The sequence below is a fragment of the Podarcis cretensis genome (genome assembly GCF_951804945.1).
Source record: "Podarcis cretensis genome assembly, chromosome: 10".
Lineage (NCBI taxonomy): Eukaryota > Metazoa > Chordata > Lepidosauria > Squamata > Lacertidae > Podarcis > Podarcis cretensis.
The window spans coordinates 58,075,917-58,091,879 of NC_137179.1; the positions used below are offsets into that span (position 1 = coordinate 58,075,917).

Here is a 15,963-nt window from a genome sequence, read left to right on the forward strand (position 1 = left end):
TCTCTCACTTTTTGCAGCAGCAGATATTTGCAGGAAAGCTCTTGCTGCCATTAAGGGAGCCCAGGAATTTCTTGCTTCCAGTCTACACAACAACCATTAACACTCTCTAAGCAGCCACTTGCGACTCATCCAAAGCCATTAACACACAGCTTCAGAGAAGAGTTGAAAAACAATGACCAGGAAGAGGGGTATATAAATGTCACCTCCTGGGCCTTGACTGCAAGGGCTTCCTAAACTCAATGGCAGAGCATTGGATCTGCATGCAAAAGATCGCAGGTTCAATCCAGTCTGGGCTGGAAAAGACTGGTATGAAGTCCTGGAGAGACGCCAGTCAGTATATAGACCAGGGGTGGAGAACCTTTTTCCACTCCAGAGCTACATTCCCGGCAACCTCAAAATTAAGGGTATGCGGTTGTTTATAGATGTTCTTTTTCTTCTGAATTCAACGGCTTGACCGATTTCTTTGGTTCCAACGGCTAATGACTCCTCTGGAATAGGGGAATCCAGGGCTCCCTCTGCCACCATAATCCCTTAAGCATAAGGTCACACATACTCCTTGCCCCTCCATAAGGTGTGATCTTAGCCTCACAACAGGAGGCAGGAGGCGATCAAGGGCAGCTCATACCCTAGACAGAAATCCATCAGGATGGTGGATTGAATTCTGATACTTTCAAAGGAGAAGCAGGAAAGCCTTGCAGCTAGCTAGGGGGATATGTAAATACCTTTATTGCTGTTTGGGAAAGAGGGTAGTTAAAAGGTGTTGAGAACTGGGGCTGTTGACGGAAGTGGGTGATGGGCTCATATTTGTGATGTATAGATAATGCTGTTGAAAAATGTATTATGGAAAATGGGGAGAGGTTCTTGTGCGTTTGAACCTTGTTGCAACAAATAAGGATCAGGTCTATTGCTGACCGGAGAGATCCATGGGGAGTGGCACCACAATAAGCTGGGCAGCGGAATAAATCCACACCCCAGGATTTTTTTCATTATCAACCTGAATCCCATGTACATTGGTACCTCTGGTTATGAATTTAATTCATTTCGTAAGTCCGTTCTTAACTTGAAACCGTTCTTAACCTGAGGTACTACTTTAGCTAATGGGGCCTTTAGCTGCTGCCACACTGCTGCCACGCAATTTCTGTTGTCATCCTGAGGTAAAGTTCTTAACCCGAACTGTTTGTAACCCGAGGTACCACTGTAGTGAACATTATGTCTTGTCACAACACAGCCACTAAGATTTGGCTATTAACAGGAAATGAATTTTCACACACACACACACACACACACACACACACACACAGAGTTAATTCCCCTCTGAAAAAGAACACTTATGCAACTGGCCAGATCATAACTGCGAAAAATGCATACTGTAAAGAATCAAAATCCTATTCATCAAAATGGATAAATACATTTATTGGAACGGCTCTTTTAAGAGAGGTCTGCACAACTTTCCATGTCACCTGTGTTTAGTAGCCATAGGTTTTAGAGGAGGAGGGGGAAAGGTCCCACAAAAGACCATTATTTGAGAAGTTTCTACCTTGGGTAGTCTGAATTAGTTTCTAAGAAACACTTCATTTCTGTCACTTAAGTTTTACAGCAGATTTCCTACCTACGGTGCAGGCCAGAAGCTCCCCAACGCACAAACACTTAAAAACTCAAAATAGAAACAAGTCGCCCACTTACCATCTCTTCAATGTAAGGGAAAAGCATGTCTCCAAAGCATTCTGTTGATTCTATAGGAAGCTGAGCTGGCAGATTGTCAATGGAACACATCAAAATCCCTGATCCCTCCACACTAGAAGAAACAGAAATTTGATTCCAGGCAACAAAAGCTTTGTGCACTATTTATCTCTTTTTAAAGAACATTTTTTAAAGTTTTTCTTTTTCTTTTTACACACATGTTTTTGCCTGGCGCCTAAAGATATGATAGGAAGGCGAGCCTCTCTGGGGGAAGCATGCTACAAGGGGGGAGCCACTGCAGAAAAGGCTCCTTGCACCCACTCCAGGCCTCTCCTGGAGGAGACGCATGAAGAAGGGTTTCATATGATGATCGCAGGGTCTAAGAGGCAGTCTCTGTGATATTGTGGCCCACACCCATTTAAGGTTTTACAGGGGAACCTTGGGTTGCGAATGTGATCTGTGCGGGAGGCATGTTTGCAACCTGCAGCGCCACATCTGCGCACATGCGTGACACAATTTCGGCACTTCTGCGCATGCACAAAGTGTGATTTAGTACTTCTGTGCATGCGCGAGCACCAAAACCCAGAAGTAACCTGTTCCGGTACTTCTGGGTTTCGGCGCATCCATAACCTGAAAACGCGTAACCCGAGGTACCACTGTATAGGTCAAAACCAGCACTTTGTATTGGGCGCAGAAACTAATTGGCAGCCAGTATATTCTGGTCAGGATTGGTTTTACATGCTCAGACCATCTTGCCTCAGTGAGCAAGCTGGCAGCCGAATTCTGTACCAGCTGAAGTTTCTGAACTGTCTTCAGAGGCATTGCCACTTCTCCCCACCAAGAGTCAATCTTATTTTGTTCAGGAAGGCCACCAACCTTCCAAAGTGATTTTTGTGTGTGTGAGGGACCTTCCTGAACAAAACAGGAACGCAAGAAGTTTCCTCTGGTGCATTTTGTTAAGCTACTTAACCTCCAAGATCCAAGTCCGTGCATGCTTGGAGACACCTCACCTGTATCCATCACAATTAAATGCAACACTATGCAATAACTGTGTGTTGCTTTAAAACTGGGCTTCTCAACACAAAAGAAAATTAGGAAGACCCTCTCACCTGTCGTGGATAATATGCTGATCAGCATCATACATGCAGAAGGGGCTGTCTATTGTTGTACATTCTGTCATAAATTCTATAGACCCTCCAGTGTCTGCAGAGATGTCACATATTGCAACAAGTCTATTAAAAAAAACAGCCACATAGCCAATAAATGATTTTCAGTTTTTTAAAGTCTTGAAGATACAACTCCCAAGTGCACCACCACTGACAGTGTCAAAAGAAATCAACAGCTGAACAAGACAGATTTAGTCTGCCATTAGTACTCAAAAAAATACTCTCCTCAGGGAACCTTAGTAAAGATTTCAAACAAGGGATGGTTCTGGACCAGGGTTTCCTAAATTTGGTTCTCTAGCTGTTTTTGGACTACAATTCCCATCAATCCCAAATTAGCAAGACCCGTGGTGAGGGATGATGGGAATTATAGTCCAAAAAACAGCTGGAGAACCAAGAAGTAAAGCTCTGCTGGATGAAATACAATTCCCTCTGGTCTATTTTTTTGGAATCCTGCAACGTGTTTACGTTTTTACTCTGCTAATTATACGTCAAAGTTCTACTCTGGATCAATATTGAGTAGATTTCCATGACAGAGCAAACTTTAAGCCAAGTCAAATTTTTAGCTCTGGCCCCACCAACTTCTAGTTTCAGTCCCCATAAGATTGCCTCGGAGCAAATGCAGTCCTCAAAAGAAAAACAAAACAGAGGATCACCAGCACCGATGTAACTGATGCCTGCTATCACCAAATACAAGCTTCTTACTTGTGTGGCAATTGTGGACATCCCTCAGTAGCAGCAGCAGCAGGTCGCAGAGGGGCCAGAAGTCGCTGTGCATCCTGCCTGCTTAGCAGCCTCGGAGTATGCTGCTCCCAGTAGATCCCATTGATCACGCAAGTAGCGTAAGGTGCAATCTGTAAAATAAAGCTGCAATTTCTTCTTATCCTGTAAGGAACCGACACCTTGATCCAAATAGTTAACTATGTGATTCAGTAACTATGTGATGCAAATGCTTGATGCTGGCAGTAAGCCTCCCTTTATCATCTGGTCATGGAACTAGGAGGTTCTCTAGATGCATCTAGACAATCATCAGCTTAAATGGAAAACAAGGGAAGTCCCAACTAAAGAATGGGAACTTTAAGCTCACAGAATATGCACAGCCTGCGGACCTAACATACAGAATAAGAACAAGAAGAGCATACGTTCAAAGAAGACTGGAAAATGTTTATTGAATATATGGGGGAAATTGTGCACATTTGAAAACATGGGCAGCATTAAGATAAATTCAACAGTGTAAGTAAGTTTTGATGGATGTAATAACAGAATACTGAATGGTTTAGTTTTTGTAAAATATGCAGGGATTTATGATATGCAAAATGAACCATGGAAAGAAAAGAAGAGAAGTAATGGATATTTTAAGGATGTTTAAATGAATACTCTAAATTGTAAAACATAAAAATTATATATATGAGAATCATCAGCTTAATTATTTTTTTTTTTAGAAAAGCACATTGGTTACATGAGCTACACTGACAGGAAATTGGGTGTCGTAGGTAACAGAGGTCATGGTAACTATAGGGCAGAGTCTGACTCCCTTGGAACACTTAAGGGTACAATAATGGGAGTGGTGTACTCACATCCGTGTTGAAACGAGAGGTGTAGTGTTCTGGGTGCTTGTCATAGTCCACAGGGTCATACACGCCATCGGTTTTCCTTACAAGATGGTGGTGTCGACTCAACACCGTCCCATAGACTTTTCTGAGGTCTGTGGAGAGGAGCACTGTAAATAAAAGAGAAAGAACGTACCCCACAGAGCTTCTGAAGCCCATCCCAGAATGCCCTACCTCCAGTTCGAGAGACCTCCTTCAGCTCGTGGGGCTCCACAAACTCACAAGGGAGGGCATTGAACATTTCTTGGGCACCCTGTAGATAAAAGCAAGACAGATAGTGAGGTTAGATTTACCAAAAAATAAATAAAATGCAAGGCATTGGGCAATCAAAGGAACAACACTTCTGCCAAGGACTATCCTGCACACATTAAAGAGAGAGAGAGAGAGGTAGGTAGGTTCTGGAATTAAACCTGGAAGACTGGAGTTCAAATTGTGGAACTAGCACATCATTCAGTGTATGAATTCAGGCATCTCCTTCTGTCTGCTTTTGTCAGTTTCCTACCATATTATTCCAGAATGTATACTTGCTACCTAGACCTTCAACCATCCAACTCCTCCAACCCTTTGCACCTTCTCCAGATGGTTGGGTGCTCCTCAAGGGCTGAAATCAAACAGCAGTGGCAGCATATACACAGCTAGAGACCTACAGATCATGTTCATCCTAATAGTTTAAGGGGCTTAGGTTCAGTGGAAGAACAAATGCCTTGCACAAAAGGTCACAGGTTCTAATCCCTGGCATTTCCAGGTAGGTCAGCAAGACTCCTGGCTGCTGTCAGTCCATGCAGACAATGACCAATGATCTGACTTAGACACAGACTTGGGACCAGTGTTAGAAACTCAGACATATAAGCTAGGCACCATATGACACCTTGAATCCCAACAACGAAATGTCTATTTGTCTATGACCCTCAGGGTTTCTTCCCATGCTACAATACTATGATTCTTTGATCTCAACTACACTTATTGACAGCATCTTAAAAAGCAGATACATCACCTTGCCAACAAAGGCCCGAATAGTTAAAGCTATGGTTTTCCCAGTAGTGATGTATGGAAGTGAGAGCTGGACTACAAAGAAGGCTGATCGCCGAAGAATTGATGCTTTTGAATTATGGTGTTGGAGGAGACTCTTGAGAGTCCCATGGACTGCAAGAAGATCAAACCTATCCATTTCTAAGGAAATCAGCCCAGAGTGCTCACTGCAAGGACAGATCCTGAAGGTGAGGCTCCAATACTTTGGCCACCTCACAAGAAGAGAAGACTCCCTGGAAAAGACCCTGATGCTGGGAAAGATGGAGGGCACAAGGAGAAGGGGACGACAGAGGACGAGATGGTTGGACAATGTTGTCGAAGCTACCAGCATGAGTATGACCAAACTGCGAGAGGCAGTTGAAGACAGGAGTGCCTGGCGTGCTCTGGTCCATGGGGTCATGAAGAGTGGGACACGACTAAATGACTAAACAACAACAACACACTGCTTGACTGCAGTTGCTCTTACAACAATTCACTCATCCCAGCATGCAAGAACGAGAAACACACGCAGTGGAAATGAAAATTGTAATTACTGTGGAGTAAGGCCCAGTTGCCACCCTGGCTCCCAGAAATCTCCATGTGGTCGCAACTGGACCCACGCCAGTAGCAAAACGCACCTGGCTAATTTCAAACACTGACTTGGACCAATGATCTGACTCAATATAAGGAGCTTCCTATGTTCTAGCCGTCACATGGGAAAATTTATGTGCACATCTCATTAATCCTGTGTGGAAAGAACAGAAATGCAGTAAAAGGGGCCTATAGCTTTATTGGAAGATATGAACAAGCCTTATATGTACAACAAGAAGCCAATATCTCGGTTGCAATGAGAAAATGTACTGGTGCCATGCACTTCAAGAATGCCTTACCTTAGACACGTTGCCGGTGCCTGTAAACACAAATGTTATGGGTCCAATAGACTTTGGCATCAAGCCTAGGGAAATTTCGTAACCGGCATCGCGGACTGCTTGGACAGCCTGGCTACTGTTTCTGTAGTTATGGGCCATACCAATGTGCTGAAACCAGGAAGAGATTAATGTCAGTGGGCAGCTAGACTGGTGACTGGGAGTGGCTGCCAAGACCATATTACACAGGTCCTTAAAGACCTACATTGGCTCCCAGTACATTTCCGAGCACATTTCAAAGTGTTGGTGCTGACCTCTAAAGCCCTAAAAGGCCTCAGCCCAGTATACCTGAAGGAGCATCTCCACCCCCATTGTTCAGCTCAGACACTGAGGTCCAGCTCCGAGGGCCTTCTGGTGGTTCCCTCGCTGCGATAAGTGAGGTTACAGGGAACCAGGCAGAGGGCCTTCTCAGTAGTGGCGCCTGCCCTGTGGAACGCCCTCCCATAAGATGTCAAGGAAATAAACAACTATCTGACTTTTAGAAGACATCTGAAGGCAGCCCTGTTTGAAGCTTTATTCTGTTTTTGTGTTCTGTTGGGAGCCGCCCAGAATGACTGGGGAAATCCAGCCAGATGGTCGGGGTATAAATAACAATATGATGATGTTGTTGATGATGGAGTCAATAGGCCTTTGGGACAAATTAACAAAAATCTACCCATCCTACCCCTCCACCCCCATGTTCCCCCGATTATATATATATATATATATATATAGAGAGAGAGAGAGATAGCCTTACCATAAAAGGAGTATGATGCCCCAGGGCAAGAAATCGCAATCCCATTCCATGTAAAATGTTGATCATACCTGGTTCAGAATTACATAATACATAGTTAGTACAGTACACAGAGCTATTAAATGCTGCAGCAAAGTCAAACTGGTGAGAGAAGTAAGGAAAATTAAAGGGAATTCTAGAGCCACAATGCCTCAAGGGCCCATTTGCTCCAAGTGCCTGGGCAAGGCGGAACACCCACCATGAACCCAACAGTTATCCAAGCCCAAGGTGGATTTGATTTAAATCAAATCAATTTAAATCACGATTTAAATCGTTAGTCAGTAAGACTTGATTTAAATCCTTTTTTTTTTTTTACAGAAAGACTTGTTCTTGCTGGTATCATCTTAATATTTACTACCAGATGAAGGTTTCATTTTTGGAATAATAAAATTTCAGAGTAGTTTTTACAGTTATATCAAAAATTACTGATTTGGTTATACTATTAGAAATACATAGACAGAGAATTATGAAATCATTACGAGGTTTAATAAGTTAACTGTTTCTATTTGGACAACTTTTCTGCTGTACTTTATTGGAAGGAGAAAAATAATCATTTCCTTAATAACAATTTAAAGAATTTATTTAACTCAAACATTAATATTATAGCATACGTATCCATGTTCGTTAACCGATGCGGTTAAACAATTTTGTTTTAAAAAAGAAGAAGCTTAGACTGAGTTTTAGCATACATGAAAAACTTAAAACAAATCCTTATTTCCTGATAGTTGCTTCAAACAGAATATTTTAGCGGGGGTTTCATTCTCCTGTTTCCCAAATGCGTCTTAGTATCTTTATTTTTAAAAATTAAAAAATAAGAAAGGCCATAATGCAGTAGTGAAGCTCTTGTTCGGCATGCAAAGGCTCCCAGTTCTCACCGTGTCTAGTTATAAATGGACCTGACCCAAGACCCTGGAAAGCAATGCTATTTTTCTACAAAAAGTGACACCAGAACTCACCATGAACAGGCTCCCTTGTTCTCTTACAACAGCAATGGCACCCACCTGAGAGGTACTGGAACTGATTTATGGGGAGTTCCGGCTGAAAAAAAGCCCTGCTGGAAAGCCACTGCTATAGCAGATTTTACAGGGACAGGCATGTACCTGGACTCATATGTGCACAGCCAGCACTCATGCACGTTCATATACACAATTCACACAACACCTCCTCACAGACAAGTAGTACTGACCAGATGAAGGCAATTTCCCAAGTTTCTTATGTCTCACGTAAGGTGAGAAATCCAAGTAAATTGGCAAAAATGTATAAATCTAAATCAAATAAGTGTTGGAAATGTAAAGAGAAAGACTTTTTTTTTAATCGTATGCGGTGGTCTTGTAGTAAGGTTAAAGCTTACTGGGAAATGATATATAATGAAATGAAAAGGTTGTTTAAAATAACCTGTGTAAAAAACAACCACCAGAAGCTTTCCTTTTGGGAATTATAGGGACAGAACTACCGAAACTGTACAGAAACTTATTCATGTATGCTACTACAGCGGCAATAACGTTACTCACCCCAAAATGGAAAGAAGCAGAAGTCCCAGCAAAGGAAGAATGGATACAAAAACTTAAGATAACTTTTTATAAAAGAGTGGAAATGGTTCGTTGAATATTTACAGATAAATTGTAAACAGTTAAGAATATTGGCAGGATTATTGTAATAACTTGGTTTCATAAGAGTATATATTTAAAGAAGATGAATAAATGAGCAAATTAGGTTAATTTGGATATGCAGATATTTGGATATTTTAGAAGACATGTGAAGGCAGCCCTGTTAAGAAAGCTTTTAATGTTTGATGCATTACTGTATTTTAATATTTTATTGGAAGCCACCCAGAGTGGCTGGGGAAATCCAGCCAGACAGGCAGGGTATAAATAAATTATTGTTATTATTATTAATAATAATAAATTTAAGGAACTACAGAAAGAAAGGGAAGGAAGTAAAGTTTTGCAATGTCAAAAGGATTGTAAAATTAGTGAAATGTATAAACCTGAAAAGTATAAATAATTTTTTTTTAAATAGAATAAAATAAAATGCAAAAATCTCGAAGGTGGCATAGCAGGAACATCCCTCCTCCCCGACCCCATGCTCACTAATTACTGTTTAGAGATTTTTTTAATATAACATTAAGCAGTGTGTTAATGCTTTTATAGCGAATGAGTAAGTTAAATAAATAAAAGCTAGCAGGTGCAAAGACACAGAGTTACTTCTGGTTGAAAATGGCCAAAACACAGTATTAATTTTCTTTAGATACCTGCAACACCAGCCCACTTTCCGAAGGCTACAACTCGCACTCCTCTATGATCCACCATTTTCTCGTAATCTATCAGTCGAATGTTCTGCAAGTACAACACACCGTATACAATTGTTCTCAGGCTCCACTCATCTGAGTAAACTAAAAATTAAAATAAAATCACAGCAGCCCCTGCCATTTATAGAAAGATGCATGTAAAGGACGTCACTTCAATTCTTTTATAAAGCAATGCTTTGGGAACGTCTCCTATGAGATAAATGGGATTTCTAAATAAGCAAAGATAAGCCTTCCAGCCACTTCCATTCATCTCAGTAGGGGGTTAGATCAGGGAAAATGTGTCTTGGGTCCATTTATTTCAATGGGTCTATTCTGAGTTCACTACTAATAATAGTAATACAAATTTATTTATATCCCACCCTCCCCAGCCAAAGCCGGGCTCAGAGCGGCTAACAACAGTTAAAATAACAGTTTACATAAAATCACAGTCAATTAATTGAAATACATTCTAAAATCAATTCAGAATCAAATTAATGGCAACCATTGGGCTAGAGTTCGATGAGGATTACAGAAGAAGAGGGTCAGATTGTGCCTTGACCAAAGGCCTGGTGGAACAGCTCTGTCTTGCAGGCCCAGGAGAAAAATGTCAAGTCCTGCAGGGCCCTAGTCTCTTGTGACAGAGCGTTACACCAGATTGGGGCCACGGCCGAAAAAGCCCTGGCTCTGGTTGAGGCCAGCCTAACTTCCCTGTGGCCCGGGATCTCCAAGATGTTTTTATTTGAAGACTGTAAGGTGCTCCGGGGGACATACCAGGAGAGGCGGTCCCGTAGGTATGAGGGTCCTAGGCCGTATAGGGCTTTAAAGGTTAAAACCAGCACCTTAAACCTGATCCTGTACTCCACCAGGAGCCAGTGCAGCTGGTATAGCACCGGGTGAATGTGATCCCATGACGAGGACCCTGTAAGGAGTCTTGCCACGGCATTCTGCACCTGCTGGAGCTTCTGGGTCAATCTCAAGGGCAGCCCCACGTAGAGTGAGTTACAACACTAATGTTTGTTTTGCCTTTTATGCTACTAAAACACACTGCCGTTAATTCATTGCCGCAACGTGGAAACCCAATATTGCACTTTTTAAATCCTCTCACCCTGCTGAACTGACCATTTCACCATATTATAATAATAGTTAGCAGTCCTCCATAAGTAAAATATTACCTTGCTCAGGATCTCATCCAACAAGGGCATATTTGCCTCCTGAGCTTTAATAGTATGAGAGAAGAATGCATAGTTCTTGTTGGGAATTAGTTTATCCTCCGGCGGCCTCTTCACACCGACAATCAGGCAGGCCTCCGAAATGTCTTCCTGTATAATACCGCCAGCTTTAACATAGTCCTGCAAACCAAGCATTGAAGAGGAATTGACGTCTCGAGCCAAACTGAACAAAGGCAGAAAATATCAAGATAGTTCAGTAGATGCTATTCCAGAAGCTGAGCCTTATTTCTATACCGGCTATGCACTCCTGTGGGTGGGGGAGAAGAGATTCCTTCCCCACGTATGAGGGGTATCATTCTCACCTGCCAGTTCTAAATGAAACCACAGTGCCAGAGCAAAATGGCAGTACACAAGGATTGCTATTTTCATATCAGAAAGAGGGGAGGCTTTCAGCCAAAGATGTGGCTTGTGGGTTCATATACAAATGTACCTTAATTGTTTAAAGCCATAGGCCACCACAATATTGATTCCATAAATCTTTATGTGAACTCAGTGGGACTGTTAAAGCAATTTTAGACTCTCAGCCTGATGGACTTATTATGGGAGGAGTTCAGGTGCCATTTTACTTCATGTACTTTAAATTGGGGGATGCTGGCCCTGTTGGGGTTTGCCCATTCTGCTGAGTGGGACCTGGACCCCCCACTGAAGTCACCACTGTTGTCAACCTCCATCCCCTCTGCTGCTTCCAACTCTTCCATTTTCTGCTCATTCATCTGCAGCTCCTTCCTCACTGCCCCATCTCCTCCTGTCATTCATTCACACACTCCTTCCACAGCCCCCTTTTCCTAGGTGCTGCCCAGTTCTACAGACCTGTCTGGTGCCTACCACCTCTTTACCAAGTCCCTTGCGTTTGCTTTTTCAGCCTCTCCTTCTCTAGGGCCTTCTCTGCTCTGCCCCACTCCAGAAAACAAGGCAGCTCAAACAGCAGCAGCAAACTTTGTGGCTTGCTCAGTCCCTCTGTGACATCAGAGCAGTTCGGCCAATCACTGCCAAGAGGCTTCATCAGCACCTATAAAACCACTATGGGCATTGTAACATCAAGGGCCCAATAACTGTGATTAGACGTGCACAAGAAACAAACCGTACGCCGCTCCTACCCTCGTAATCAACAACAAAAATGTTAGGACTTACTTTTTCATGGATGGACCTTCGATTGGACGGTTGCACCAGAACTTTGTAGCCCAGGTTGGTTAAAAGTTTGACGTGCCGTGGGGCTAACGGGGCTCTTCTTTCCCAGGCATTGACATCCTCTCTTCTGATTGCCAGGACAGATTTATGATAATGCTGCCACCTTGAAAGATGGCTCTCAAACCTACCACCTGTGCGTTTGAATGCTCGAAGCATGATTAAAAACCTAACAGCAAGCAAAGACAAAGTAATAAGGAGATGCAACATAAAGGTGTTCAGAATCAGCCATTGCGTGTCCGTCCATCTCCTGCCCCCAACAAAAAAAAAAAACCCTGGTCTCCTTAGAAATCTGCTGTAAAACTAGTTGGTTTTTAACACAAGGTGCAATCCAGAAGTCATAACTGCACATTGCCAATTAACTGTGCAAACGTTTCAAACTTTTTCAGAGGGGGAAAAACCTTAAATGTTGTCTTCCTTACAAGTGAGAACATGAACTGAAAATTGTTACAAGGGAAGCAATCTGGTAACAGCCAAAAGTAACATTTGTATCTCAAATTCAATCAAGGAACCCAAGAATTCTAAACAGTGTAATCAGTGCAGAACTTGTCCTAAATCATCAGCTAGTCCCTTCTGACTTTTAATTCCAAAACTATGGATGCAAGAATAGATTTATGGTTCTCACACTAAGTGGAAGGATGAACGATACGCAGCGTGAAAGGTCGACAGTTGCCAACCTATAACTGCCAACATTTGTCCATTTATTGATTTTATTGAAATATTTATACCTCCATTCTTAAACATGACCAGCACCATGTACATTTTCTTACGTTGTCAAATGCAATATGAAACCCTGGCCTTCTCTTTACATTATAAAAAGAAGAATTTGGACGCAGCCCTGAAGATATCCATGCTGCAGGCCCAAATTTGTTTTGCAGAGCTTGCTTCTACTTGGAAGTAAATCTCTTTCAGTTCAGTAAGGCTTACTCACAGGTAAGTGTGCCTAGGACTGAAGCTTTAGTTACCCCTTTAGTAACCTTGGTGGTTTCCTTTGAAACAAGCACTATTCCACAGGAAGCAAAAACCCAAACATTACAAATCTGAAACTGCAACCGACATCACTCCCGCTGTTTTACACACCAAATTCATGGAAGATTGAAGGGAGAATGAGAATTTTCAATTTTTCAAAATGCATGTTGTTATTGATACATATCAACACAGTAAAATTACCCAGCAGGCATTGTAAAATTTCAATAGATTGTGGCTCCAGTATTGAGCAGAAAGTGGTTTGATTCCAAATATGATCTACTGCCCATCTCATCATAGCCTGACAACATTCCCAAGGCGGACTGGGAACTGTTGATCTTAGCGCCACAATCTTTCAGACTGGATAACATAGAGAACAATTTGTTATATTTGTAGCTTTAACATCTTTGCTATTACAGTTCTCAGCAACAATGGTTCCACACACACATTGACAACTATTTGGTCTCGGTTGTACGATTCACCAGTCACAGTAGTTGCTATTTGATGACTAAGAGTGGAAAAGTTCACCACTCCCAAACCTCTTCCCTCCTCACTGATGCCATTGCAAACACTATTCCCTTGAAGTCAGGAGAGCTCTGTGGTCCAACTTTGCCTTGGCTTAAGGCAACAAAGAAAAACACACACACTGCCTTTTAAATATATTCCAAACAAATGCAAGACTACTACCAGGACAACCAAGCCCTCAGTAAAACCATTCACATTACTGAGCTTAAAGGGCCTTATATATTCCAATAAGTGGAAGCCAATTACCACTGATATAAACAGCAAAAGATTTTATGCCTTTCTATGGGGAATGCATAAAGGTTGTTAAACTTATCTGTCTGTAGTTGCAAAGGCTGTACATTTGCCAGGGCCTATGAACATCGTCAACTAGAGAAGCAAGGTAGAAAGGTGAACAATAAAGAGTACTGTGGTTCCTTGAAGACTAGCACCTTGTAGACTCTTTATAGTCAGGGAGCCTTGAAATGCTAACATATTTTTAGTTTTTAAAGCAGTGGTTCTCAAACTTTTTTCCTCTGGGCCATACTTTCAGAATAAAAATTTGTTCGCAGCACACCATTTTTTTTTTAATTGGTAACAAACACAAATAGGATTGTCCTAGTTCATTGATCTTGCTCTCAATTTGAAAAGATAATTATCCATATTCTGCAAAAAACTAAAAAAAAATATACTATACTATCAAAAATATTTTGATACTATACTATGATACTATAGTAAAAGTTTGTTTGATACCATACTACACTGAAGTGTTTAAATGTTTCTTTGATTGTCCTTGAATCTCCCCCCCCCCCCCTTGCCATCTTCACCTGCCACACCCTTTAGGAACCATTGCTTTAAAGACTCACTGCCCTTTTTGGCATCAAAAGGCCAACCTAACCACTCCTCTTGAAAGAAACAACCACCTTTCCCTCAGGCTAAAAATTCCTCAAGTCTCCAGACTTGAGGAATGTAGGGAGGGAGACAAAAGGGAGGTGGAGAAGAGTCAGTTGCTCACCGCATTCATTGCCCATCAGCCTATAAAATGAAAAGGGAAGACATTTAAAATGCCCAGAAGCCTTTTAAGTTTCTTGCAGCAAAAAGACAACACCACAGGCTTGTAGCAACTTAAAAACTACCTTTTTAAAAAACGATATAAACTTTTGTGGGATAGCTCGGTTGCTAGAGCACGAGGGTTAATCTCAGGGTTGTGGTTCGAGCCCCGTGTTGGGCACAAGATTCCTTTTTTTTTTTAAATAAATTTTTTATTAATTTCCAATTTTTAACAAACACAAAAACAACATAAAAACAAACACAAAAAATCATAATTTCTTTACCTTATTTCCATAAACCTCTTTTCTCGGACTTCCCCATACCTTCCCCTTTTTGCATCCTTTATTTTAACAATTGTTCAACAACCCTTTTAGCCAATTAAATATAAATTCATTCAAGATTCCTGCATTGCAGGGGTTGGACTAGATGACCCTATGGTCCCTTCCAACTCCGCGATGCTAGGAAAGTCTACTTCATCAGGTGCATGAAGCCTCAGGTGGAAGGAGAGATGGGGAGACGCGCAGGAAGCACACAAGCCGGTTTCTTTGGCCCACGAAAGCACCCATATGGCCGAGTAATCAGAGGAGCAGCGCTCTCGCTCTCTTTTTTTTAAAGGGTCTCTGCCTAATCCGTTGGGAAGAAGAAATCTTTGGGCTCCCACACTGAGAGCTAGAAACTTTAAAGGCTTAGTTTAGTTTTGAAAACTGATAAAAATCATTCTCAAAAAGAAAGTTAAAGGCTTGCTCAAATGTGAGAGCGCGAGGAAGGACAAGAGTGCACGACGCTCTCCAATTACGCATTGCCAGAAATGGAGAAAAAAGCTCCACTAAAAAAAAAAACGCAACGCAGCTTCACACTACAGGTTGTGCAATCCCGGGAGGCCTACGGCAAGCGATCCCAGGCGCCTGGATCTCTAGATCTCCAGCAGCAACGTGGGCGCTGGGATTCCCGGAGGCTCCTAGGCCTCCGTTGCAACTATATACATATATGATTTCCTCATTCAGCACCTGGGAGCGGCGAAGTTCAGGCTCCCCCCCCCCCGCCCCGTCGCAGATAGGCAGGCAGGCAGGCAGGCAGGCTGCCCTCTCCAAGAGCGCACGCCACTTTGCTCGCTTACCTTTCGGGTCCACGCGTGGGAAAGGTGGGCGCCCGGCTGCCTGTCCCCGGCGAGCTCCGCCTGCCTGGCCTTGCGCAAGAAGCGGCCAGCTGCCCATCAAAGGCGCGCGGTTTGCAACATTGCGAGGGGGGGAGTCGGGCCGCCTCCCCCCGCCGCCAGCCAATCGAGCGCGACCTCGTGGGAGCAACCTTCCCCTTCCGCCAGTCGCAGAGGCCACCCGGAGCTGCGTCACTAGGCGAGGGCACGCGAGGATCCCGCGCTGGAGGAGGGTTTCCCAAGGCACCAACGAGCAGCACTCGAAAAACCGGGACACCCCGAAAGTGGTTGAACTTTTTTTAAAGGAAGATTTTAAGAAGACCCCAAGACTGAGCTTTTTTTTTAGGAAGTCCCTAAGATTGAGGGTTTTTTTTCCAGGAAGACCCCAAGACTGAGCTTTTTTTTTAGGAAGACCCCAAAACTTTTTTAAAGG

The 15,963-nt window shown here is 42.7% G+C and overlaps 1 protein-coding gene across 3 annotated transcripts in view; it reads right to left on the reverse strand.

The window, feature by feature from the left end:
* Positions 1–15,648, reverse strand: part of AASS (aminoadipate-semialdehyde synthase) — a 46,457-nt gene extending 30,809 nt beyond the window's left edge. Inside the window, exons 1-11 of one of the 3 annotated variants that reach the window (XM_079994135.1) lie at positions 15,495–15,648; positions 11,807–12,029; positions 10,619–10,795; positions 9,411–9,495; positions 7,124–7,191; positions 6,352–6,498; positions 4,628–4,706; positions 4,421–4,548; positions 3,549–3,697; positions 2,790–2,912; positions 1,684–1,795 (exon numbers count right to left, since the gene is read on the reverse strand). In XM_079994135.1, coding sequence (XP_079850261.1) covers positions 1,684–1,795; positions 2,790–2,912; positions 3,549–3,697; positions 4,421–4,548; positions 4,628–4,706; positions 6,352–6,498; positions 7,124–7,191; positions 9,411–9,495; positions 10,619–10,795; positions 11,807–12,019 — 1,281 coding nt within the window. In that variant the 5' untranslated portion in view covers positions 12,020–12,029; positions 15,495–15,648. Of the gene's footprint in view, positions 1–1,683; positions 1,796–2,789; positions 2,913–3,548; positions 3,698–4,420; positions 4,549–4,627; positions 4,707–6,351; positions 6,499–7,123; positions 7,192–9,410; positions 9,496–10,618; positions 10,796–11,806; positions 14,123–15,494 lie in introns of those variants that run through there. The other 2 variants (XM_079994136.1, XM_079994134.1) reach the window with 2 other exon arrangements.
* Between the last annotated feature and the right edge of the window lie 315 nt (positions 15,649–15,963).